Source organism: Serinus canaria, chromosome 15 (assembly GCF_022539315.1).
Source record: "Serinus canaria isolate serCan28SL12 chromosome 15, serCan2020, whole genome shotgun sequence".
NCBI classification, from domain to species: Eukaryota; Metazoa; Chordata; class Aves; order Passeriformes; family Fringillidae; genus Serinus; species Serinus canaria.
In genome coordinates, this window is record NC_066329.1 from 8,787,285 (window position 1) to 8,814,466 (window position 27,182).

Genomic DNA, 27,182 nt, shown 5'->3' on the forward strand with positions numbered 1-27,182 from the left:
CGCATGGCGGCCCCGGCCGGACGGCGCGAGCCCCGCAAGCCGTGAGTTCGGGTCCCGCTCCGGCCCCGCCCCTCCCGCGCTTCTCCCGCCCCGGGGCCGCCGCGGGCTGCTCTCCCCGCTTCTCCCGGCACGGCCGCGCCGTCTTAGCGTTCAGAGGGAGGATACGAGGGAAAGCTCCTGTATGGAAAGGACTGCCCTGGTCAGAGGTGGGGTCACCATCCCTAGAGGGGTCCCGCAGCCGTGTGGGTGTGGGACAGGGGACAGGGGCACGGTGGCGTTGGCAGTGCCGGGGAAGCGGCTGGACTCGATGGCTTCTGTCTTTTCCAGCCCGAATGGTTCCGTGGTTCTGTTCTGTCTGCGGGCGGAGCCCGGGGCCTCGCCTGTGTTTGTAAACACCTGTAAGGAACGGGACTGGGGAGGGGACTTGGGAGCTGCCGTGGTTTTATGGCTCGTAATGAAATGTAGCGAAGCGATAAGGAAAAAGCATACATTAAACTGTATGGCAACCAGCTAAAAACCCCATATACAGGTGGTGAGGTTGGAAGGCTCTTGAGCACTGCTGTGTCGGAGGAAGCTGGCTGTAGGGGGGTGGGCTGGGGCAGCATTTAAATGGAAGAGGCACCACAGGCTGTGAATTTCCGGGCTGTTTCCTGCACTGAGTCAGTCTGAAAATGATCCGGCAGCTGCCGGGGCAGTGTCTGAATCTGTCAAGGTTTTGTGCAGTAATTATGTACAAGTGTGATAAATCTCTCGGGCACTTTCAAGAAAACCTATGTGATTTTACAGTTCTTACTCCTTTCGATTTTCTCTTTGTGTTGGGGACCAGCCGTGGTCCCTTGCTCCGTGCGGGGATGCTCTGTCAGAGCGCAGCCCGTGCCTGTGTGATCCAATGGGAGCGCTGAAATCCTCGGTAGCAATCCGGGAATTACTCAGGGTTAGTTCTGCTTTAGAACCAGCAGAGGTCGCCCCACGTTGTCTTTTAAAAGGAAAACCATCCTGGTTTGCACACTTCCTGGGAATTTATGTATAACGCAGACATACACACTTTGGTTGTAAGTTTTGCATCTTGGAGGCTGAGAATGGACTTGGACATTATTAGTGCAGTGTGTGAGTGTTTGCCAGTTTTACTTTGCTGTAGTAATTGGCATTTTTTTAAATATTCTCTTTTAAAGCCAACATGTCTCGAGAGACTGGAAGTGAAGCACAGCAGTCTCAGAGTGCCCAGCAGCCCCAGAGTGGTACCAGTTCTTCCAGTGGCTCACAGAGTACTAGTCAGTCTTCCTTAAGTTCTGGGACTCTCAGTTCCTTGGACACTGTTCCCACTCAGGAGCTTCCATCCATCCCTGAGGACCAGGAATCTGAAGAGCTGGTTCCTCAGCCTTGGGGTCGACTCTTTGCACTTGGAAAAGGTTTCAGCAACTGTGGTACGTGCATGCTGTAATAAATCTCTTGGTTTCTTTGTAGGAAGTCAGAAAAGTTCTGAGCAGCTTGCTGAAGAGCAGTGTTTTTTCATTTTCAAGTTAGGTAGAAGCAAATTTAGGTATGGAACTTTTTCCTATGTTTTATTCCATACTACATCCCAGTGTTTACACTGAGTTCTCAGATATACAGCTTCCATAGACTTACAGAAATTCTAGGGTGTTCATATTCTTTGTTACATGCTTCATTTAAAACAAATTTTATAATTTATTTTATTTAGTTATATGTCTCCATATTGCTGATGGTGAACTGAAAAATACCACTGCTGAAGAGGGTAAAATTATTAAAGGATTTGACAAGGTGTGGTGCTTTGTATGAGTTAAGACAAACTTGATTCTATGGGAAGAATCTTGTCTCTGTTATCCTGTTCATTGCTATTTGGAATCATTCTGTGGTGCCATAGTTATTAACTTCCTGCAACATTGTCTTCTCTCTCTGCTGTACCTTCCCCTCCTCTGCAGACTGTGTGAATGATGAGTACTGGTTTGGGAGGGACAAAAGCTGTGATTACAGTTTTTCTAAGCTGGGATTGTCTGAGACTGGCTTCTACCAAAACTATAGCAAGAAGCACTTCCGAATTTTCAGGGTAAGTGCTAAAAATATTAACTCTGTCTATTTTGGCATAATTCAAAAGAAACTTTGGGGCAAGGATCCTAAAAAAATCAAAGTATCTTCAGGGTTGACTCCTTTAACAAGACTTTTGGCAATACCCCATTCATATGGTTTATGAAATAAACTCAGTCTCATTTCTTGAGTCAACAATAGTAAATTTCTAGTGTATCACGTCTTTATTGTAAAGTCATTTATTCTTTACTGTCATCTTCCCCATTTTTTTTCTCTTTGAGGAAATGGGTCCAAGAAATTCCTATGTTGCCTACATTGAAGACCATAGTGCAAATGGGACATTTGTTAATAGAGAGCTCGTTGGAAGAGGGAGGAGGCTTCCACTGACACACAACTCTGAAATTGCACTGTCTGTACAGACCAATAAGGGTAAAATGTGCTTTAGCTTAAGTAGAATTTTCATGTATTGACCAAGAGGTTGTTTCTGCATTGATTTGAGTGTGTTTCTTGGGAGCTGAGCTGCTTTGTGAGCACATCTCATTAACAAGTGTTTTAGTACTCACGTAAAAATTATCCATGACAACCCTCGGAAAAAACCTGAAAACTTAAAGAAATCTGTATCAGGCAGAACCTTACTGGAGTATAAACATTTATAGTTTTTTTCCCTGGTTTTGAAACCCTTTAGGGCTTCAGTAGCTGTGCACATGATGGTGGGAACAGGGGAAGCAAGAAGGAAAACAAGAGGATTCAAGAAAAGTTGAAAAAAACTCCTCAGATACCTAACTAGATGCTGCATAATAAATAGAAAATCCGCTTAAAAATAAACAGGGCTGGGCTGTTGTTTCTTTGTCTTTGATTTTTCACTAAGATGCTGTCTTCTTGATTATTACTTCTCTTTGATCTTAGCTGGGACATTGAAATTTTTGCTCCCTTTGTCCTTAAAGGTAATTAATTACTTAAAGACTGTTGTGAATTTAATCCCAAAATGTAATTTTTTAGCAGTAAGATCACCTTGCTAACCCATAGCTGGTATAATTTATAGCATATATTTAGTTTTTTCTCTAGCAGGCATAATATCTCAGTTTTATTGTTGACTATAGAAGCTCACAAAACATAGCTGTTTGTTATAATAAAAATTTTAAACCTAATAATGGGAAAATGATCTCCACTTGTCTTCCCAGTGTTTGTATTTTCTGATCTTATGGTGGATGATCAGATGATGTTTCCTAGAGAACTCAGAGAAAAATATATTATGTCAAAGACTTTGGGAAGGTAAGCATCCTTCTTCCCTCAGTAGAAAGGGTTAACTTCATTATCATTATCGGTATCTTGGGCTGGAATTATTACCAGTATTAACTGAGCTGCTGTTTTAAAAGAAAAAAAGGAAAAAAATGTGTGATAACACGTGAATAAATATGTTCTTTACAACAATCTAAACAGGAATTTCGGCTTTGTCTCTCTAATTGGTTTGGGGTTTGTAACCTACCAATTGCAAAAAACCAGGTTTGGTTTTGTTTTGTTTGGGTTTTTTTTCCTGTAGAATGGAACAAAGTCTGTAAATTCTTAACATGTTTTTAAAGTTTGTATATTAATTTACTCAGTTGTTGGAAGTAGAAGGAAGAGCTACATGTCAGAATACAGCTTCTTACAATATCACTGTTGAGGCCTTCAGATAAAAAGGAAAAGAACTGTCCAGGAAAAAGGAGAGAGAAGCTATTTTAAATGGGGGCTGTTTTTTTCTCTTTTGGAAACAGTTGGTCAGTGAAGAATCTGGAGGTGAATAATTGGGTAGAAACAAATCTGTGTGGAAAACAGAAGAATTTCTTTCTGTAATATAATTGCTATTTAGTAAAAATACAAGTATTGTCACATCTGTTCCTCAGATTTCTGCAGTCCAGTGTTAAGAGAACTTTTCCTGAGTTCTCTTCTCCTAAATGCCTTTGCATGAAGGAAATGCTGACAGAGCTGGTCCTTTCTACCTGCCAGTACTTTTGGTACAAATAGAATATTGACTCCTGCAGTTTTGAATGAATGGCCCTCGACAGCACTTGTGTTTAAATAGACTTTCTAACTCTTGAATGTTTCCTGAGAAGTACTGTAGACTTTAACTGTTGAGTACTTCCTCAGAACAGGCAATGTGCCTTACTCAGAAAGTTAGAAAGCAGCCAGCTCCAAATTATGCTTTAATTTATCTGCACTTTACACAGATTTTTGACAGAGCTGTGCTCTTGTTGTAGTGGTGCCTGTGGAGAAGTCAAACTGGCATTTGAGAAGAGCACCTGTAACAAAGTTGCAGTGAAAATCATCAATAAACGGAAGTTTGTGGCAAGTGGCCTGGGTGAAGAGGTAAGTATTATTGTCTGTCTGTCTGTCTGTCTGTCTTGGCCGCCTTGAAGCAGTCTTGGAATATTTGGTAATTTCTCAGACTCCTCAGCTATCTTCAAATGAGGATTTTCTTACTTAATGTCTTCAGCATTTAATTTAAAAATGCTTTTTGATCTTGTATGATGCACAGAATTCTTGTTTTTATTCCTTGACCACATTCCATGAGGTTCATCATTTAGGACTGTTAATGGGATGTATACAAGGGGTGCTGTGGAGTCTTGCAGGATTTGGTTTATGCCCATCAGATAGACACATGATAACCAGCAGAGTCTTGACCAAAAATGTCCCAACTAAGCTCATTTTGTTGAAAGCTCCATCATGATACATTTTAAGAAAATTGTAGGAAGCCTTTTGGGAAGGTCTAACGGCAGAAGGCAGAATTTGGAGAAATACAAAGACAACTGGCTCAAGATGCTGTTGTGAATTCTAATTACTGATATAAGACAGACACAGGAGTATATCTGGAATGTTGTGTATGGGTTAAGTTGTGTGTTCCAAGATAATTGATTTGGATTGGAAGAAGAGCAAAAAAATCCCTGCTGAGCTGATTTCATTAGTTGAGCCTAAGCCATGGGTTAGAGAATCTGTTTATGTTATCTTGCAAAATAGGGGAGACTAGCATGTAATTTTAGGTTGGGCTGTCTGCAAAGCATCTTGGAGGGAGAAAAGTAAATGAGCAAAAAGAATTCTATTTTTTTTTTAAATTTGGAAGTTAGTTGGGGATTTCTAACCTGCAATGAAATTTCATGTCTGGAGCAATATGTCACTCCAGATATTGACAGCACTCTGTTTATTTAATTTACTGAAGGTATCTGATCATTTTATGGAAAAAAAAAAGTATGTTATCTTCACTTAGAGTAGCAAAAGGCATGGAATTATGTCTTTCCTGGTACTGTCTCTTATTTCTCATATGTCTTATTCCAGAACAGCTCTGTCTTACCCAATATGGTATTTGATTCTTTTAATAGAACCCAGGTTTAAATATCAATACAGAAATTGAGATTTTGAAGAAAATAGATCATGTGAGTATTACTGTACATTTTTATTATTTTTTGCTCCCTCCTGTATGTACTTGTTTAGTTTACTGACCTTAGTGTAAGAGCAATTTTATCCATTCAGAAATGTGTTAAAGGAGATTTATAATTTCCCTTGTAAATTATTGAATGGGTCTTTTTTTCTTCTTTTAAGTGTATTATATCCTAGCAGATTTGAGATTTTAAAGCTTTGGATCACTGGAGATGTAAATTTGAGAAGAAACATCACAGGAGGAGTTTTAACTGAGCACCTGTTGCAGAAATTTTTCTTTGATGCAAGTTTTTGTAAATGCTGCAAAATAAATGAATATACAGACTAATTTTCACTGGCAGTTTCTTAATTTGTATCCTCTCTTTCCTCTGCATCTAAAATAGATAAAATGTTGAGGGTGTGGTCTGGGGTGCTTGTAAGTCACTTGTGTTAAGTGTTAGCTTGAGTGACCTGGTTTGAAACACTGAAATAAGAACTTCAGAATGAATTTTTACAAATTATTCTATTTTATGTGTCTCTATTTGTGTTTCCTTTTCTGTTAGCCTTGCTTAATTAAGATTAAAAACTTCTTTGAAGCAGAGGATTACTACATTGTTTTGGAACTGTAAGTAACCTGTTTAAAAATAAACATAAAATGAAATGTTTTCTTCATAGCCACAATGAACTTTGGAGGTTTTGCTTTTTTTATTTTGTTTTCCTTTTGCTGGCCTCCACTTTTCTCTAAAAGCTTTGTAAGATTAGGAGCTAGGATAACCAGGGGAATTCATCCTTCTATGCTTTGTAGGCACTCAGGGCCTGGGTATTGTTTACTCTGCTGCTTTTGTGGATTGTTGCTATTTTTTTTTATTTTATTTTTGAGTTCATAAGAGGGGGCTGATCAAAAATCATGTAACAACTCCCAGTGAAGACTCAAGAGATTGACCTTAACTCAGCCATGCATGTGCTGTGTTTAGGATGTTGCTCACTCATTTTCAGAAATTTATTCTTTCTCTGTAGCCAGAATAGCCAAATGTTTTGGTCTTAGTCTTGTCTAATGAGATGAATCTTTTGGAAGTTACCTGTTGGTTTGTTAGCCTGCATTTGTTTTAGGATGGAAGGAGGAGAATTGTATGACAGAGTGTCAAGGCCAATCAAGATGAAAGAAGATATCTGCAAGTTGTACTTTTATCAGATGCTGCTGGCAGTAAAGGTACATCATTGTGAATTCTACTGAAAAAAAAATCACTAAGATGAGTTTTTCTGTCACTTGTCATTGCTGAAACCCAAGCAAGCAATCAGCACAGTGTTCTTAACAAGTTGGTTTAACAAGAGAGAGACAGAAAAGCAGAATTCCTACAAAGGCGACACAGAACGTGGGTCTGCACATTGTGCTTGCATGAGATTTGACATTTGAAGCATAATATTTCTATATATAAGGTGCTTTTTGTTTCTTTGTGATGGTGTTCTGGTGTGGGTTTTTTGGTTTTGTTTTGTTTTCATTTTGCTTTCTTTTTTTTAAGGGACAGTCCTATGTTAGGAAGCTTTAAATATTTGCCCTCCTCTTACACAGCTATTTCAGTTATCCTGCCATTGCCATGAGAAAAAATGGAAAGCTTACATTTTAAATTAATAGTCTGTTTTTCCTTAATTACCCATCTGCATGTATTTAGTATCTTCATGACAATGGAATTATACACCGAGATCTAAAGCCAGAAAATGTGCTACTCTCATCTTCTGAAGAGATATGTCTTGTAAAGGTAAGGAAACTTATATTTCATGTTAATGGAAAAATTTGGGAATGTTCCTTCACAGTCTTCTTGATATTTCATTGAACACAGCCAAAAAGATATGATGGAATTAGTCATACAAGCCATGAAGTAACTTGAAACACAGACCTTTCTTTTTCATAATTATAATTTTACTTGTATGGATATTTCAACCCATACACCACATATGTATTTTCAAATGTCAGTGGTTTTTTTCCCAAATAAAATCTAAATTTTTTAATTACAGACAGCATCCCCACAAATGTCCAGGCTGTGTGGTGACAGTGATTTTTTTCTTTTGTTGTTTTGTTTTTTTGGGGAGGGGGAATTAGGGATGTAGATTTTCTTTTTTGTTTTTATTTTCTCCTAGAGAAAGCATTGACTATATTTGCATGCTGAAATGCTTATTTTTCATGTAAACTCTTCTAATAGGCTACAATACCTTTATTCTGTAGTTGTCCATTGATATCCATATCTTAGAGTATTTTTGCTAGTGTAAAGTGTGATGCTTTGTCATATTTCTCCCTCTTCCTCCTCTCCCATTCTCACTTAATAATGTTTGGGGTGACTTCTATTCATAGTCATGTACTGGAACTGGATTGGAAGGAAGAAACTTAATGCTACCTCCTGCTGTATGTCTACAATATGATGTGTTCTAGCACACTCCATCCTAATATGTAATGTGGTGTTACCATTTCTAAATGCAAGATTACAGATTTTGGACAATCCAAGATTCTTGGAGAAGCTTCTCTTATGAAAACATTATGTGGTACTCCCATGTATCTTGCTCCTGAGGTTCTAAATTCACTTGGGACTGCTGGATACAGCCGAGCTGTGGACTGCTGGAGTTTAGGAGTTATTCTTTTTGTATGGTAAGATATTGTGGAGATGTACCCTCACTGGGCAGTCTTTGACATACATGGCTTGAGACTTGGCAACTTCAGTGTCTATATGAGGAAGTGAAAGTTTAAAACTCTACAAGTATAAAAACACTACGATAGCAGCTGCCTTAAAACGTGTGATTTCAGTGTTTCATTTGCTATGAGAAATTCTGTGCTATTTAACTTCTTTTCTTTTATACAGCTTGTGTGGATATCCACCATTCAATGAGCAAAATACTCAGCTCTCTCTGAAGGATCAAATCACTCGTGGAAAATACACATTCATTGCTAAAGAGTGGAAGCATGTGTCAGACATGGGTATGGCTCCAGCACAGTGGGTAGTAAAATATCTACCTCTTCTTGTAGTTTTTGTTTTCCTTTATCCTCCTTTCAGCTGCGTGGCACACTGTGTGTTAATATGTTTTGTTTTTAAGCTAATATATTAAATATATATTTTTAAGTTCATACTTAAAGCATTAGAATGAGAACATACTTTATTATTGAAGAGATTTCTTAGTAGTATTTTCCATAATTAACCACACAAGTATAGAGTTTGTGGGCACATACATCTATTTCTCCTCTTTTCACTTTTTCTTCTGACTTTGCCTAAAGATTCTTCAAGTGTTGAACCAAAAATACCAGGAATTTAAGGAATACAAGTTAGAATTCCAAAAAACAAACGTTCCAAGAGAGTCCTTTCATGGTGCTAGTCTTTGAGCTGAAAGTGTCAGTCACATTTGAGGAATCATCTATTATGTTTGGCTCACTGTAAGTGAAATAGTCTGTGAAACTGAGTTTTTACATAGCAAACTAAAATGATAATTACAGTCTGTGTGCTTTTAGTTTTTCAGGACATTTTATGTGCACAAAATAATTGTGGTATTTAGTTTGGACACTTCTTTGAATATGCAGAGGAGTTTCTAATAAATGATGTGGTCATCCTTTGTCTAATAAACTTATCAAATATAACTCCTTCCTGGATAGTTTGGAGCTTATTCAATATTAAGTCAGACATTCATGAGAATGTACAATCTTAACATAATTTCCATAGTCCTACTTGTATGTATTCAGAATAATCTGATCAAATGAAAAGTAAATCTTGCTGAAATTCCTTTATGAAAGATTTGGAGTAATAAAATACAACATAAATGCCATATTTTTCACAGTGTCTACTAAGCAGCTTCCTAAGAAGATGAAACTTTGTTAAGCACACATGTGTATGTCCTATCTCTTCTCTTCCACTTTCCCAGATGGATAATCTGCTTTCCAAGACACTGTAAACCAGGATAAATTAAGCTGTCTTTGCTTTTCCACAGCAATACTGAAGCTTTTGGGGAAGTACTGAGCCTCCTGTGCGTGCTCAGAACATAAACTGTGTATATGCTAAATATATCTCTGGGTAATTCTGGTATACTGAGAATTGCTGAGTTGTGTCTATGTGAAGGAAAGGTGGTTGCAGCCTGCAGCCCTTTCCATGCACAGCAAAAAGAAAAGGGATCTGCCCAGCCTGCACTTGTGAGCAGTGCTCTGAAGGGGTGGAAGGCACATTGTCACACATAGTTTTGGTGTAGGCATATTTCAGGTAATGAATGTATTGGTCACATGCCAACCAGCTCATTTTATTGTCTTAGCTCTGGATCTTGTGAAGAAGCTGTTAGTGGTGGATCCAAGCAAACGTCTTACCACAGAGGAGGCCTTAGAGCATCCTTGGCTGCAGGTAGGAATTGGGTTTTAAGTGAAAGCTGAGTTGTTTGAGGGAAAACTTGTTCATATCTTGCGTTTTCAAAGATCTAGCCCCTGTAGAGAGACTGCAAAAGCAGCATGGAGTAGTGTCCTGAATACCTTCTGTCAGTACAGTGAGCAGCTTCTGCATCCCTTCTGAGACACCTCTTCCCAGAACTCCTTCACATGTGAGATCAAGATGTGTTTTCTAGAGCCCAAGTCTGATTGTGGCTCTGGTAGGATGGACCTTTCCTTCTGAGCATTGGAACAGAGCCCCATCTCCTCAGATGTTTGTGTAGGCAGGCAGTGCAGTTTGTTTCTGGCAGGCATCCAATACTAGCTTGTTTTTACTCTGCTGTGTCCCTGGTTTGGGAACCCTCTGAGTAGGAAGTGATGGTTTCCCTGCCTCCTGTTACAGTCTAATTCAGTTTGAGAGGGATAGTCTTTAGGTGGTCTTTTCTTAATTTTGAACCTATGAGCTTTCTTGAATATTTTTGCTTGAAGAGGCTGAAAAATGTCACCCAGCCCCCATCTGAGCCATGCAACAGGTTCTGTTTATTCACACCAAGCACAAGGCTATTCCTGTTCTTCCACTGGGAACAGCAGACTTTCAGATGCTTTGGAAAAGAGCATAAGAAATGGGGGAAGCAAGGGAGTATCCCTCAGTGCTCAGCTGATAGTGTTCTGAGACAAAAAACATGTGTGGATTACTTTTTAAAGTGATTAACTTGTCTTGATTATGCTCCTGGGCATCAGGAAGCATTTCCTGACATTCATGGGTTTTAGTTACTGTAGTTTTGTGTGTAACATCTACAATGAGTTAATCAGATATAGATTATTACATTTGAATTACAAATCTGAGCAGAAAAGTTATTCAGAAACCATGCAACACTGATTTTAAAAATTGCTGGTATGCATAAAGGGGGAAGGGAAATAGATGACTGATTTAGATGAGCTAAGAATTTAAGCTATTTCAGTATATATACTCAAGTTGTTATTAACTTGATTATATATTCCATGTAAGGACATCTCTTACTGGTAAGTTTAATTCTGACGACAGGACAGAAGGTTCCAGAAAACATCATAGCCATAAATCCAGATGACATCTAGCATTCAGCTGCTGTTCTTTGAGCTGTTTCCCTTCAGGGGCTGTTATTAGGAGTGTCAGGTGTTCATAGGTGATGTGAACTGCCTGCTTGGGAGGCCAGCATCCAGCATGCTCAGCTCTAGATATAACACATCTCATAGCACCAAAGGAGCTCCCCAGTCCCCTCCTGAGCAGTGAGGAGTTACTGGCTCCTCTCTCCCTCTTGTGTTGTCTGGAAGTGTTGACTTTACAAGTCAGCAGGAAAAAACCCCATTCTCTCTGTGACCAGCTGATGCCCTCTGATTTTGGGGGCACTAGGGAATTTTTCAGATACTAGAAGTAAGCATGCTCTGAAGATTTATTTAAACTAGTAGTGCTTTCAAATTTGTGTTTTCAAAGCAAGTTGTTTACTCCATTCCTTGCTTAAATCTAGAACTTTAAAAACCTGTTGAGCTGTGTAAACCTAAGTACTGCTCAGTGGAAATGTCTTCTTACCTGTATTTACTTAATAAAACATTTTTAAAGGCATATAAACAATTATTGCTGTTTCTGCCTCTGAAATCTTCACTGAAGTCTTTCGAATGGTACAAGATTAGTTTGGCTGCATGCTGAAGAAAAACCACAGGTCTTTGTTACATCAATGGAAAAATATTTCTTACCTTTTCCATCAATTCAAATGTATCCACAATCAAATCAGGTGACATTGAAAAGAAAAACAAGTCAAAATTCTGTATAAAATTAAATGGATATTCAGGGCAAATCCTTTTTTTAGCACTTAAGAATAGTTAAATAAAAAAATGAGATACTGCAATACTCCATTGATTAGGAAAAGGACCCTCTCCACTGCCTTCACCTAAAAAACTCAGTTAAAACAGCTGAAATCCTTAGGACCTCAATGATCTTTATTTCTAATTGTCTCTAGCACTGAATGTCCCACTCACTTCTCTTTGATCTTCCCAATCTTTGCTTTTCCCTTAAATATTCTATATACTGCTTAGATGCTGGGTTTTTTTGCAGGATGAGGATATGAAAACAACATTTGAACAGCTACTTGCTCAGACACGTACCAATATGAACCCACCAGAAACATCAAAAATGGTATGTGCAGTAGATATTTGAAGATTCATATTTGATGCACAGAGAAACTAGATTTTGAAGTAATCTTTAATAAGAAAATCAGTTAATTTTGATGCTTTAGAGAAAGGTATCCTTGGGCTATATGTGGCAGCCTACTGGTTAGTTCTGTTTCCTGAACAGCAGCAATGGATTTCCATGTTTTGTCAACACTTTGTTTAAATGTTTGGAAACACTTGCCTAGGCTTTAAAGAATTATTCCTATAGTTAGAATAAAATTTTTGAATTTTTTTTAATAGATTCAAGTCACTAATATTTAGTGTTCAAGTAAAAATTCTCCTGTTGGTGCAAGGTTAGGACAGGACTGTGCCATTCATCACCAGATGCTAATTAGGAAAATTGTGAACAGTAGCTGTTTCAAGCTGGGAGCAATGTGTTAGATAAGAACCATCAAATATAATTAGATCTAGGGAGAGAATGAGTTAGTTTTTGGTCACAGTGTCCAACACCTCTGGTTCTGGAGCAAGCAGAAAGTCAGGTTCTGCCTCACCTGGTTTCCTGGAGCCATCCTCCTGTGTTTTTCTTCCAGCCAACCACAACGAGAAAACGTCCCCATGAAAATGAGGAAGACAATGGCTCTGCTAAACGTGCTGTTCCTTCTACCTCCTATCAGACAATGAGGTGAAAAGGAAGAGAAAATGACTTTGTTAATGACAGCTTTTTTATGGAGAGCAGAATTTTTTATTAAGTAAAATCTTAATAATGGAATAAACTACTGAATATGTATAATTTTCAAATAAAAATAACTTTGTAAGACTGAAGTGACTGCTGTGAATGCATGAGAATCTGCACAATTAGTCATGTTCTAGTCTATCCAGCTGTCTGACTTGAGGAAAGTATCAGAAAAACTCGTGAATTAAGTTACTAACACTTTTTTAGGCTAGCTTCATCCCCAGATACATTCTCTGTTTCTTCTTTTCCAATTTCTAGGTTAGGCATGGAAATAAAGCTTAGTCTTAAGAGATGAAGAAGGAATGCTAAACTTGCTGAGCTTTTGCTTGAGACACAGCATTACCTGACACAGTGCTGCCCACAGACTCCTGAGGACACTTAGACTGTTCAGTTCAGATGTAAAACTTCTGATGGACCTTGAGGTGCTCTGGGCTTCAGGTAAAGCTCCACAGTAAATGCTGGACTGGCAGAATCACAGCATTGTGCACTGGGATGGGGCTGATTGGCTGCCAGAGCAACAATTACCATCTGCATGGTGTTTTAACATGTGTGTACCATGTTTATTTCCCAGAGGAGGGAGGAGTAAGAGGAAACATCATAACAAGAGATGAAATGAAGATGTAATAATAAATTACTGTCAGGGAAGAACTAGGAATTGAACTGAGAGAGGAAAAACTTGCTTGCCTCTTAGGTGAAAATTGTTAACTGTATACTTCTTATTAAAAGATTACTGATTATTATCATTACTGATTGAAAGAACAGTTTAGTAACTCTGCTCTCCAAAGTGCATCTTCTGGTTAATGACATCTACTCTAAGATTGTTGATTTGTAAAGAATAAAACCTAATGCATTATGGAATAAACCCATGTCAGGTAGGAATTAAGATATTCATAGTCACTTTCCTGTATGTGCCCATTGCAGAGATCTTGTATGTTTTGATATATTTGATATTAACAATGTTAATGATAAAATGCTGGTTCTTGTACATTGATACCTTTCTTAATGGATTGGATGGAGAAACATCCATGGATATCTGGATGGAAACAAAACCCCTGGTTCCAGTCCACTCCAGATGCAGTGGGGTGATGGAACAAAGGTGTGTCTGTCCTTGGGGATGTGTCCTTTGGTGCAAATCTGTCGGTGGCACATCCTCAGGGAGTTCTGGTGCTTGCTGTAAGTCATTTAAGTAGAAGGGAACACTCAGCTGCCATTTACTACATAAAAGAATCACAGGATGCAGTGTGTTTGGGCCAGACTTGTGTCCTGGTGTATTGCAAAAGTTGATACCTTTGAGTTTTGGTTACCAGTCACTTTTAAAAGACTTGCATCATGGCTGATGAGAAGGTAATTCCCTAGCTCCTATTTACACTGTCAATTTGTTTTTAGATAGAAAAAGAAAACTTCTGTAATTTATTCCTCCATCTATTTTTACATCCCACAGTTGTTAGATAATCAGTAACTGCTTTGCTTGGGTCCTTTCCCTGGGTCCTGACTAATACCTGCTTTCCAATGATACCCTAAATTCGATCTCACTCATTTGATGGCAAACCTTTGGGCTGCTGGCTGTGTGTTCATCATTTGATTGCAGAAAGCTTTCTGAAGTTTCAGACTCGTTTTTTTTCTGTGGAAGAGTAAGTTTCACTACGGTGAAGTGGCATCCAATTTCCACATAGATAAGAAATCATTTCTTTATCACTTACTATCCGCAGCACAAGAGTCTTCAGCATAATCCACTTTGTTCATTTCAAGAGGCAGGATGGGTCACAGCAGTTGGAAGCTGGGTTAACCAAAGTGCTGAGGCTCGCTGTGCCTGGCCGGTGCGGTGTCATTAGTGACCAGCATCACCACCTGCGGTCGCATCTGGGCCCCGCTTACTCTCGAGCTCAGGCTGCCGCTGCTTTCGGCCGACGGTCCCCCACCCGTACGGCGACAGAGCGGCGCTGGAGCCGTATCCTCGGTGAGGACGGAGCCCGTCCGTGTTCGCGGAGAGGCGAGCGCTGCTCTTGCCGGAGCCCTCAGACGTGCGGCCGAGCCGCTGCCCCGGGCCCGGGGCCGCCGCGGCTGAGAGAGCCCCGGCGGCAGCCGCAGGACGTCCGGCGCGGGCCCGGCGCCGTCGGGCGGGGGTGCCCGGGGTCCGGGCGGAGCCCAGCCCCGGGGCGGGGCCGGGGCACTGCGGGTCCCACTCAGCCGGGCCCGGAACGTGGCGCCGGGGGCCGGAGTGGGATCGGCCTGGCGGGGGCGGCGGCGGCCCCGGCCCCCGCAGGAGAAGGAGGAGGAGGAGGAGCGCGATGGAGCAACAGGCGCCGCCGCCGCCGCCCCCGCCGGGGGCCGTGGCGGTGGGCCGGGCTCGGCGGGAGCAGGACGCGGAGCCTCCCCGGGTGAGTTGATGCCGGACGGGCAGCGCTGGAGCGGCCGGGGAGGCGGGAAGGAGCCGCCGGGCCGGGCCGGACGCGGGCTGGCGGCTGTCCCGGCGCGGAGCGGGAGGGGGCTCGGCGGGGGCGCAGGCCCGGTGGCCCGAGGCGCGGCGAGGGGCCGGGCAGGCGGTGGGGCAGCTCCCGGCGGGACTCCGGGGACGCCAGGCCGAGCGCTCGGCTCCCTTCGCCCTGGGCACGTTGGGGTGCCGCGAGTGACCCCGCTGCCTGGAGCCCCGGGCCCGGTGGGGCGGGCGGGGGTCCCGCCGCAGTCCCGGCCGGGTCCCGCGCCGTGAGGAGCGGCGGAGGGGCCGGGCTCGGCCCCGGAGCGGGGGCTGTGTGCCCCGAACACCGCCGGCCGCCGCTAGCTGGAGCGGGACCCTCGCGAGCAGAGAGCTCGGATGTCGGCATGGGCATTGTGCTCGCTCTGGCGCCCCCGTAAACAAACTCGAATCTCGTTGAAATCTGCAAAGTTTGAAGGTGAGCGTGTCAGGTGTACTTGGCAGCGCTGCAGAGCTCCTTACCTTGCTTCAGTGGTACAGAAAGTTGTTAGGAACTTGGTTATAAGGGTTTTGTCACTGGCAGGATTTAGAACCCGGAGATGGGATTCAGTCAGCGCATCGCGGGTGACAGCAGATGTCACCAATGTGGCTCTGCCCGTGCCTGAGCACAGATGGGCGAGCAGCGATGCTGCTCCGGGCAGCAGCTTGCGCTCCCGGAGCTCGGTGTTACAGCCACAGGGATGCCCCTGGCTGACGCCAGTGAATTTAGAGTTGAAGTCCAGAGAGCCCCGGTGCCTGTGCCTTCTTGTCCTTCCTCCTCTTCTCTTCTGGAGTTGCTCATAGTTTTAGTGTCTTTCCTTTTTCTTGGAGGTTTTCACAATCTTTGCTAATATCCCTCCTGTGCTTTCTTCTGGTGTGGAACAAGAGCTCTTCAGGTGCTAATGAGCCCTTTATAGGCTCTTTGAAATGGATATGTGGCAAGTGGATAAATTCCTAAATGGATGAGTGGATGTGCCTTGAACTTAGCCCAACAGGTGTTCCTGGAGTGAGGTTACTGTTCATGCCTGTCTTTTCCTGAATTACTTGTCCATCACTCCCTCGTGGCTGCCTCTGTCTCCTTCTGGCTCACTGAGAGATCAGAGGGAAAGGTCTATTTCCTCATTGATAGTTTGTGTTTTAATTTTATATATATATATATATATATATATATATATATATATATATATATATATATGTATATAATTGTTGTTAACAATAACTAGTTTTAAAAATTATGTATGAATCAAAAAGTACTTTTGAAATTTAACTATGATTTGCATAGTTGTTATTACAATTTTTAGCAACATGTAGCATGCCTTAAATTAGGGTGGATCTAAGTGCTGTAACAAGTGCTGATCTCTCCAAGCTCAGTATTGAAAGCTCACAACTTTTTTTCCGTTTTTAAACAATTCTTTAAGTAAAACCATTTTCTACAGAAAATTTTGTTTAAGCTCCAGTTAAGAAAAAAAATCTGTTTCCTTCCTGTTGATAAGTTCATATCATCCTCCAGTGGCTTAAACCTCCAGCTCTGATAGTCTTTTATTTCTTTCCACACTATTTCTGTTGAAATTCTGCTCTGTTTAGGGGAAGGTTGCATGTGATTGGCAAGGTCTCATGTGTCTTCAGGAGTGTGGTACAGCCTGGCTAAGTGCTGGTTGCTGGGAGGTTTCAGGGACACACTTCATGTGCTTCGTTTGTTCTTGGGATCTTGTTGAAGCTAATTTCTCTTGCAGAAAAACAGTAATATCCCATAATATGCAGAGAAACCATGAACCCATTTTACAGATTAAAATATAAGTTATGTAGAAGTTTTCATAGAAAGGGAAGCTCAGTTACAGATTTGAGCTGATTTTGGAAACCTGTATTTAGCTTAAGTTACTGTCTCTGTTTTTTTTCAGAATTCATTAGGAATGCCAATTTTTCTCCTTGCCTCTTTTTGGTTTTTTCTTCTTCCTATTGCTTCAGTAAATATCTTGAGCTATTTAGATAATTTAAAATATAAAAATTATACATATCACACAGTATCTTTTTTGAAAAATTCTAAATAATTTTTAAAAAGGTGTCTTAACTATGGACTTGCCACCCAAGACATCATCAAATTAAATACATTATTTGCATTATGTAGCATTAAATAAGAGGAATTACATACAAACCAACAAACTCTGAGGTGTTATATTGGTGTTTTGATAAAATGTTTAGTTTTGTACCACATTGTTTTCTTTAGTCCTCTTGGAGCAGAATGTGGATTTGCTGTTGTCTCTTCTCATTCTAACTGAAACTCACAGGGAATCTGTTCCTATGGCTGTTCAGACACATTTTTCAGTGTGTATGGGCACTTCTTGTATTTGATGGGTGTTCTGTAGAGGACTAAGTTTAACAAGCTTGATCAGTGAAGGCAAAAGTTCTTGTAGGAGAAGTTTTGTTGTATATTTGAGTTCCTGTTTGCTTTGGGGGTGGTTGGGAGTTAATTTCATCTTGAAAAAGACCAAGGAAGGTTGTGCGTGTTTTAACGCTCCCCTTGCATGGCCTGCAGGGTTGAATCTTGAGCACCTTCTGCCAGAGGAGACTTTCTCACCAGTGAAGGAAATTTGTTGCTGAGTATGATCTGAAGCAGATGTTGTGGAAGCTTCTGTCTGACATGACAGTAAGAGTTGAGTTCTGCTGTCTTGTGCTGGCTTGGAGAAGTAGTGTTGAGAAGCTTGTGCCGTGTTCTACTTTATGAGAAATACATGAGCTTTTAACTCAGACTTTCTCACTAGATCCTCTTCTGCACTTCATCAGAACCTTTTTTGTTCTGCTGCACTAAGAAACTTCTTTAGCATTGGTTTAGTACATGCAAGCACCTTCTGTTGCGAAATATTAGGCAGCCCAAAAATGTGCATTACCATCACCTTCCACTGTGTTAGCAGGAGAGGAGCAGTGGTGAGCAGTGGAAAGTGGGGATGACTTCTTAATGAGTACTTCTTGTGAGTTGGTACCATAATCATAATCTTTTTTTATTTGTGGTTTGACTGCCAGAGTGACTCAGTTTTACTGTTTCAGGGTTTTTTCTTTTAGCTCATGATGTTTTACTGCCTTACGTAGTTCTCATGATAGCAGGAATTAAACAGTAACATATTCCACAAATTACCATCATAGTCTCCTTTTTTTCATGAGATTGTTTGGCGTCACAGGATATGAGAGGCAGAAACCACTTCACTTGGACCCAGAGGATGTGTCCTCATGGATTCTCCTTGTTGTTACAGACTCACAGTGTGATTCTGGAAGGATCATTAACGGCTTCGTGTGTACATTTGTTTGTATATAATAAACTGCCAGAAAAGACAGCTGTTGTTGGACTTGTCTCGCTGGTACTCCTCCTGAGGTTGTGCTGGGTGCTTTGTGCCCTTGCAGAGGCCCCACTGCAGAGGGCTCCGTAGCTCTTGGTGGTCCTGGTTATGCACCTCCAGCAGAATCCCTGTGGTCAGGCAGAGGGGTGGGTGAGATGCCACTGCTGCCCCTGAACTCTCCAGGGGCAGCTGTGACTTCACACTGGCTGTACCCTCACACCAGGCCAGCCTCCTGCTAGTGGACTTATGGCCACAGCTGGTGAGGAATCTATTTCTTGAAGTATTTATCTTCTGAATAACTTAAGTTCATGGCTCCTTGTGGTACTGATGGTGGAAGCTGCAGTTGTTCAGTCTGAATGTGATAAAAGCGTGGGAAATAGATGACATTTGGTATTTTTCATTGTCCCTGATGCAGGTCAGTGACCAGGGAATACTCAGGGAAGGAGGCAGCAGCCACCTTTAAAGACACATGAAGAAACTGCTGCCCCTGGCACCTGGGTACTCACCAGCCCACTTTCCTGCAGTACCTCCAAGCCTTCTGCTGACTAATTACCTTTCTCAGGGTTTCCTCATCTTTGTGTTTGGACACGTGCCCATGTAATAGCTGCTGAATCTTCATATTCAGTTCTTGCCCTCAGGTCACAACAAACTGTCCATGGGATGGAGTTTATTGTCAGTTGCTCACAGATGTGTGAGTTATTGCACTGCTTGAACAAAGCAACGTGTTCAGTGCTAGCATTAGCAAGAACACTATAGAAAAAGCAACCTCACAGATGAAAGGAAAAGAGGTTTTGGTTCAGTCTGCTACAGGACGAGAAACAGTACACTTACTGACACAAAGGAGATTTGGATATTAGGAAGAATATTTTAATTATGAAATCTTGAAGCAGTGTAAGGAGATTGCCTGAGTTAAGAATAGAATCTCCTTCAACTTCTAGAGAAGTTTAGAAAAAGTTTGGACAAACACACAAATGCTGTCAGAAAAGAATGGATATAATAAGAAAAAAAAAAGAAATCAGTAGTTTCTAACTTGATACTTTTCTGTTGTTATTTGACTTAAGGAAGAAAAGAAAAAAAAAAGTCTATAGAGCCATTGATCCTTGTGACAGGATGTCAGTTTGCAGCTTGCTTCCCTTTCCACCTTTAAAAATATTCCCCAGCTGGCTCTGGTAATGTATTTAAGCCGTGTGGTTGTTGTGTTGTGGTAACAATATGTGATATTCTTAAACTTTTTCAATTTTCAGGACTAAAACTAGATGACACCAATCTTAATTATAGTCTGAACCTTTAATGAATATTTTCAAGTACTTTGTATGTTACCATGTGTATTGTATTGCCTGTTGCCAAATACTGTTACTGCACAGCTTCCAACTGCCTTGTGATGAGAGCTGGACTAAGATGTTCTTGCTGAGTTCTTGAGTGTCCTTGGTAGAGAATAGGGTTTCCACAGAAACAGTCACTGACTGCAAAGGAGTGGTTGAGGAAAATGTGCAATGTAGAAAGTTAAGTGAGGAGAAAAAGTGTACCACAGTCAATGGAACTAGAATTTTCTGTAACTCACTTTAAATAATGTCTTAGAAGGCTTAAATATTTTTTCTTTTGTTATTTTGTATTACTTGAAGTTGTCAGCGTGGGAGGGTAGCTCTGCCAAGGATGACTGTTCTGTTGTTAAAATAAATTGTATGTCCCACTTACTTCTATGAGTGTATATGGTTCTAAAAACTCCTCCTTCTCTTCCCAAACATGAACAATTTGCAGCTGCATGTTGTTGGGTATGTGGTTTGTGAGCAGAGGTTGCAAGGCAGGTTCTTTGGTTCTGAGAGGTTTTGCACATTTTTCCATTATCTGTGTATGCCTGTGCTTCTCTGTGATATTAAAGTTCAGATGTACCAACATCATATTCACAGCTGCCACCTGTTCTCTACCTGGCAACTCTTCTTAGTGCTGCAGAATCCAATAGCATGGCTGAGGAGAAAAGCACTTCTGAGTATGTGGAGTGCAGCACATGTAAACAGACTGCAGCTGCTCTTGTGTCTAGAAGACATCACTCATATGTTTTGCAAGACTCTTTCTGGTACTCCTATACCCTCAAAAAGATTCAATAGATAAACAGTTTACTTTTTTAAGAATCTGGTTCTGAATTCATCATTTGTTTTGCAGTGATGCTGGTGGCTTTAATTTTTGCTGTACAGTTTCTAATAGTTTAATCGCTTTTTTGAGTAGCATTTCTTAACACTAACATACAATTTCTCCCTTTCCCCCCGTCAGATTTCTTTCTGTGGATCAAAATCCTTCAGAAGAAAAAGTCCTGACAGTCCCATGTTGAGCAAAGCTGAGTTTGTGGAGAAGGTTCGGCAGAGCAACCAGGCTTGCCATGACGGTGACTTCCACACGGCCATCGTGCTCTACAACGAGGCGCTGGGCGTGGACCCCCAGAACTGCATCCTCTACAGCAACCGTTCTGCAGCCTACATGAAAATCCACCAGTATGACAAGGCCTTGGATGATGCCATCAAGGCACGACTCCTCAATCCCAAGTGGCCAAAGGTAAGGAAGTGTGTTTGTCTTCTGTGTATTTTTGTTCCTCTAGGGGAAGGAGGAACTCCTCTGCGGGTGTTGGTCACATACATAGCATTCAGTGTAAAAGAGTGCATGTATTTCTGTACTAAAGTTTGGTTTTGCTAAAAGCTCCAGATAATAATATTGGGAAGATGAAACAGGAAAGCCTTATAAATATGATTGCCTGGCAAAAAATATTGAGAATATGGAAACTGTAAGTGGTATTGAAATGCAAGCAAGCTTTGAGATAGCTTAGTTACTGAACAACTGGAAAACAATGGCATGGCCAGCTGAAGGTAATGCCCTTTTGATGAGACAATACCCTTGTGGTGGTGTTCGCAGGCATCCCAGGACAAGGGAAGAGATGAGAATCTTGACTCCATGTTTCAGAAGGCTGATTTATTATTTTATGATATATATTATATTAAAAGAAAATGATATACTAAAACTATACCAAAATAATAGAAGCAAGGATTTCATCAGAAGGCTTACAAGGAATAGAAATGGAATGAAATTATAACAAAATCTTGTGACTGACCAGAGAGTCTGAGACAACTGGACTGTCATTGGCCATTAATTAAAAGCAACCACATGAGACCAATCAAAGATGCACCTGTTGCATTCCACAGCAGCAGATAATTATTGTTTTTCTTTTCCTCTGAGGCTTCTCAGGAGAAAAAAATCCTGGCAAAAGGTTTTTTCATAAAATATGTCTGTGACATACCCTCTGCTTGCAGGCAGGTCCAAGGGTCAGAGCAGACCCTACTAGCCTGGCAGAAGGGGTCCAAAGAATAATTTTACAGTTTAAAATGTAACACAGTATGGTAATGTGATTCTTATAGGCTGTATGTAAATGCTATAGGATTTGTATTTTGGACTAGATTGGTTAGTGAGAATTAGAATATTCAACACAGAAGAAGATTTATGGTATTGTAACGGGAACCCATTCTTTTTACCACGCTCTTGCCTTCTCTCTCTTCCCACTCTCTTTACTTCCCTTGGGCCTGCTCTGAGCTGTGGCTGGCAGCTCCCAGCAGGGCTCCTGCACCCAGGCCCTTTGCAATAAACCTCAAGTTCCAAGACCTGGCTTCAGAGATCTCTCATCTCTGTCCGTCCTGACCGTCCTACCCCCATTGCTCCTACATAATAATATATTTTCTGTTTAAAATTTGTTTGACTTTAATTACCTGTTGGGTATTAAACAGTTTTCTGTGTAAGCATACTGTTCCCCAAAGGGAGTATGCTACTATTTTACTGTTTTAACACAGCATGGTTCCTGGGTTGTGAAGAACAGACATCTGTTTTAATGTTTAATGTAGTCAGTATTCATCAGCATCCAGGAACATGTGGTTCCAAAACTTTGAGAGGTAGCATAGACATTCTTATTAGTACATTAGAATGATAAGGCCTTTCAAAATACTGTTCAAAGAGTGTTTGTGTGTAGTATGTTTTGGACAAACATTTGAAGAAGTATGTATCTTGGCATTCTCAGTAAGACCTGACTATGTAAGGAAACATTTGTAAAGAGCAAATGATGTTGGTTGCCTCTTCCTCCTGGGCTTGCTTCCCACCAGCTGCCATTGATTGCTCCAGTAGCTGCCTGGCCTTGGCTAGTCCAGGGCCAGCCCTTTGCATGCTAATTGATTTTAACAGCATCTGCTCCAGATTCCATTTCTCCTGTCAATCCCTCACCCATCCTTATGAGCCACTTCAGCTAGAGATGCAATTTAAGAGCAGATTCATCACCCAAGTTCCTCTCCTCAGAAATTAGAGCAGGTGGCAGGCATGGTGCTCTGCACCAGCTGGGCTCCAAACTATTGAAGTTTTCGTCTATTTCAAAGCATATCACTCTTAATTCTTGTATTTTCATTTGCAGTTGTTTATTAGCCTCTAGAAAAGCTTCTTCATATGCTTCCTTAAGACTTTAATTAGTTCACACTAGAAGAAAGTCCTACTTTGTCAGGGAGATGATTTATCTTCACAGATGCAGTGGTTCAGAATGGGCTCCCAGGGAGGTGGTTGAGTCACTGTCCCTGGAGGTTTTTAAAAAAAGCCTTGATGAGGCAGTCAGTGCCATGGTTTGGCTGTAAGGTGATGTTAGGTCACAGGTTGGACTCCATGATCTCCAAGGTCTTTTCCAACCTAGTTTACTCTGTGATTCTGTTTTCCTCATTTTCAACATTTACAATTTCTAAAAGGTGTATTTGTATTTTTATTACATATTTCATCCTAGTTTTAGGCAGAACAAGGAAGGGTGTACTTTGGGGAACAAATTAACTAGTGTGGTATGTTTTGAACACAGGCATTTCAAGAATATCTGCTAGCAGAAAACAGCATTGGTGTTGAGAAGCTGAGAGGAGGTGCAGATGGTCAAGTGTCAGTTTGCAGAGTGTCCCTACACAGTATAGGGGTGTTTATTTCCTTGTTTGTATTTGTGGAACTTGTCAGAGATGAAAGGAGGGCTCTGCCTGAATTTGAAAACATGTATATTTCAATGTCAACCTTTATTTACCAATTTTTTTAAAAGGATTGATTTTTTTTTTTGATAGAACTGGAAAGCTCAAAACTTCTGCATGCAAATTCTAAGCAAGTTTATTAATTAGCCAGAAGAGGGAGCTTAGTAGAGACAACTGTATTTGGTTTGAAAGGCCTAAGTTTTAAATACAGAATCTGTCTTCCTTTCCCTTAGGAAGTTGAAACATTTATTTGAATGCAGTTTTTTTTGAGTTTTGAACTACTAAATATAAGTTTCTATTTTTCTTTTCCTCCTTTGGGTACAAGCTACATTTCTTAGGTAGTTTGTTAATTCTTACTTTTTTACTCATACTCCACTTAATGCTTGTTGACATCAGTTCAATACAATCTGTGGCTGAAAGTCATGCTCTTAACATTCCCACCCCAAAATCTTTATTTAAAGCATTAAATAAAGTTGGGTAATGAGCAGGTGTGTTTATACAAATGCATATGCTGATCTATGCAGCTCAAGACATGAACAATGAGAAAGTGATTGCAGAGAGAAAAATCAGATCTCTTAGAGATCACAAGAACTTGTGTGTGGCTGAAACATGTTTATAACAACAGCACATAGACCTGTTCATAGGCTTTGTCTGAGAGGGCTGGCTTGTGAATTCTGCTATTTGAAAAATACTTTGTGTACATATCACTGGGAAATACAAGAATAACAGAATATTTCAGGAATTAAACTGCCTTTTGGAAATATCCAAGAGGCAAATCAGATCATGCTCATTTTGTTCTTTGATTTCCCACTGAACAGTTTTCTTTGTTTTGCTGTTGATGGTGCTATAGAAAATTTTTATTCTATTTCTCTTCACAGCTGCACAGCCTTAGGCATGGTGCATGAAAATGGAGGGATATATACTATGTGACTCTGATACCTGAATAGTCTCTCCTTAGTTCTTGCTGATTTTGAGGTAATTTTAAATCCTCTCATTATAGGAAAAATGCTGTGGCTTAAATAGTTTAAATTTGGACCTAATTTTGTGCTAAAATGTAGATTTCACTTCCCGTTGAGTGCTGGCTCAGTGCTCTGACAGCTAACAAAAGGTACAAACAGCCTACTGCTACTGAACAATTAACTGGGTTTTGGCATTGATTTATTCTCTTAATCTCTCAACAGAAAAGTTGTTCATTAACAGGAGATGAAATGACTTTGTCAAACTTGAATACATTTGGTTAATAGGAACATTCACAGCCTAAGACAAATGGAAGCAAGAATCACAAAGATGGATGTTTTCAGCACTCTGAGGGGTACTTTGATTTTATTTGATTTCTTTGTCCTGTGTGAGTAGAAGGATGCTGACTGTACCATTAGTGACACTGTGCTGTTTGAAGCCCCAGGGACTGGTGCTTGAGGAGCAGCATTCCCTGAAAAGCACAGTGGGTTGCTGAATGAGAGGGGGCCAAGTTGGCAAATTGAAGATCAGGGTTCAGTAATGATCTCTGATTATTACATCTCTTCAAGCCACTAGGCAGGGAATAATGTTATTTCTTGAAACAGGACCACCTTTTTGTATCAACCTTTTTTAGAGCTGAAACACCTTTTAGAGAAAAGCTGAATAGTCTGGAGAATGTAGTTGATGCAAAAGGAATGCCATGTGCATATGTAATTCAAAAGTAGCTAGGAAGAATTACAGCACTTTTCATCAGGATGACTTTCTCTTATTGTCTTTGTTTCTCCTAATTAAAAATTATTGTCTCAATTTAAAAATGTGACTTAGCATCTCTAGTGGATAAAAAATAGGAAAGAACTGAAAGAATGGGGAATTGTGAGCTGTGAAGCCTTTGGGTGTTTGCAGTGCAGGAGGGGTTTAGGTGTTTTCATCTCACTGTAGGGGAATTTAGCAGAAACCTTACACTGGTATTTTTTAAATGCCTCCAGGTGTCACTTATGTGATCAGGACTTCTGCAAGAAGAGGGGACACTTGCATGTGCACTTGCACTTCTCCTGACTGCCTGCCCATCTTTATAAACAAGCCTTCACATGCTGTAGCAATCCCCAACACCCTCAGAGTTTCTCAGTCAATGGCGAGCAGAGTGCTCACCCTCAGTGACATGTAAAACTTTTGAGCAAAGGATGTGGCTTGACCACGTAACTTTTTTTCATGAGTAGACCTCTTGTTTTTAATTTGATGAGCAAGGAGCTTTCCAGTCCTGTCCTTCAGCTTACAGTGTGTCTTTAATTTGCAGAAAGTTGCATTCCAGTTTTTCAGACATACATAAAACCATTTAACAGACCTTTCTCACTTTGTTAGAATTTGTGTTACGTTATCATGAGATATGTGCATTTCTTTCTGTCTTTTTGTGTTGTGAAACCACAGCATAGCAGAAGTTGGCTGGGACCCTTGGAGATGAATGCAGGGTCAGCTGGAGCAGGTTGTCCATGACATTGTCTGGTCAGGTGTTGAATATCTCCAAGGGTGAAGCCTCCATGGCCTCTCTGTGCAGCATGTTCCTGTGTTTGACCACCCTCACCAAAGAGTTTTCTGCTCCCTCCCTCCCTTTTTTTTTCCAATTAGATATTTAAATAATGAGCATCATGTAGTATTTTGACAGCTTTGTGGAGTTAGTGTTTTTCCCAACAGTCAAGTTCACTGGAGAATTATTCTCTGCACCAGAAGAGATGGTTGTGGCATTACTGGGGAAAACTGCTGTGCAGATAAGTTGTGTAGGTTCTCCTTCCCTAAATTCTTTAAATTACAGAGCAGTAGCAGTGCAACATGAGAGTGGGGGACAGGAACACAGTGGACTGATGACACTATAGTTATGTCATCCTAAAAAAAAAAGTATTTTCCCCTGTAGTGGTTGTCTGTCTTAGACAAGTACACAAGAAAAACGGCTCCTTTCTAAGAAATCAGCTTATTGCCTTAGAATTGGAAAAGCTTACAGAGGTACTTGAGTCTCAGCATGCAACAAATCAACACAAATTTTCCAAGCACTTACTGTAGGGTTTCATTATTCCTCCCTTTGTTTTCTGGAACCCTTTTATATAGGGAATAAAAACAACTTAAAATTTGCTTTTATGGAATTAACTGCAGTTATTCTACTTAGTCTGAGTGCTGTATTGTAAATTTATCTCCTGGAAGGTGGTAGTTTTTTACCCCACAGTTTTCTTACCACTGGAACTAGTTATATTACTGTGCAGGAATGGTATAGTGGTTTTTATTCCTCATATATCTGAATATCTAAAGCACAAATGGAGAAGTAATTCTGAAATGCAGAAGTGAGGATTGATCTGCAAGGGTGATATTTAAGAAAAAGTATCTTGTTACCTGCTCATTGAGATTCAGGCACATTACCACTGGATAGCATTTTAAGACGTTTGGACTGCTTTCATTTATTTATACAATTCTGGATTTTGTACCCCATAGTTTCAGACTAGAACCTCAGTATGTGTTGTTACCTCTTTTTCTCACCTACCCAAACCTTGAGGAGTTAACTGCCAGATGATTTTTCTGCTCAGTTTTTGGTTCTTCAGAGGTTTGTTCCTTCAATTTTGTTATTCTTAAGAATGAGATATATATTCCTTGTCTTTACTCAGCATACAAGGATTGAGTTTTCTCATCTTGGAGATCAATTCCTTTGCTAATGTGATCATAGTGGTGACTGATTGTGAAGGTGTAGAGTTGT

The 27,182-nt window shown here is 40.7% G+C and overlaps 2 protein-coding genes across 2 annotated transcripts in view; both read left to right on the plus strand.

Moving 5' to 3' along the window:
• Positions 1 to 17: 17 nt before the first annotated feature.
• On the plus strand, positions 18 to 12,784 carry CHEK2 (checkpoint kinase 2). Its single transcript, XM_009092382.3, has 15 exons — positions 18 to 206; positions 1,173 to 1,424; positions 1,941 to 2,065; positions 2,325 to 2,472; positions 3,225 to 3,315; positions 4,281 to 4,389; positions 5,397 to 5,450; positions 5,997 to 6,058; positions 6,544 to 6,643; positions 7,104 to 7,190; positions 7,908 to 8,071; positions 8,283 to 8,398; positions 9,712 to 9,797; positions 11,907 to 11,987; positions 12,553 to 12,784. The coding sequence occupies exons 1-15, from the start codon at positions 182 to 184 to the stop codon at positions 12,646 to 12,648; spliced, it is 1,596 nt and encodes a 531-aa protein (XP_009090630.2). The 5' UTR covers positions 18 to 181; the 3' UTR covers positions 12,649 to 12,784.
• Positions 12,785 to 14,983: 2,199 nt separating this feature from the next.
• Positions 14,984 to 27,182, plus strand: part of TTC28 (tetratricopeptide repeat domain 28) — a 107,677-nt gene continuing 95,478 nt past the window's right edge. The window contains exons 1-2 of the mRNA XM_030231026.2: positions 14,984 to 15,073; positions 20,745 to 21,023. Of these exons, the coding sequence (XP_030086886.2) occupies positions 14,984 to 15,073; positions 20,745 to 21,023 (369 nt within the window). The remainder of the gene's footprint in view (positions 15,074 to 20,744; positions 21,024 to 27,182) is intronic.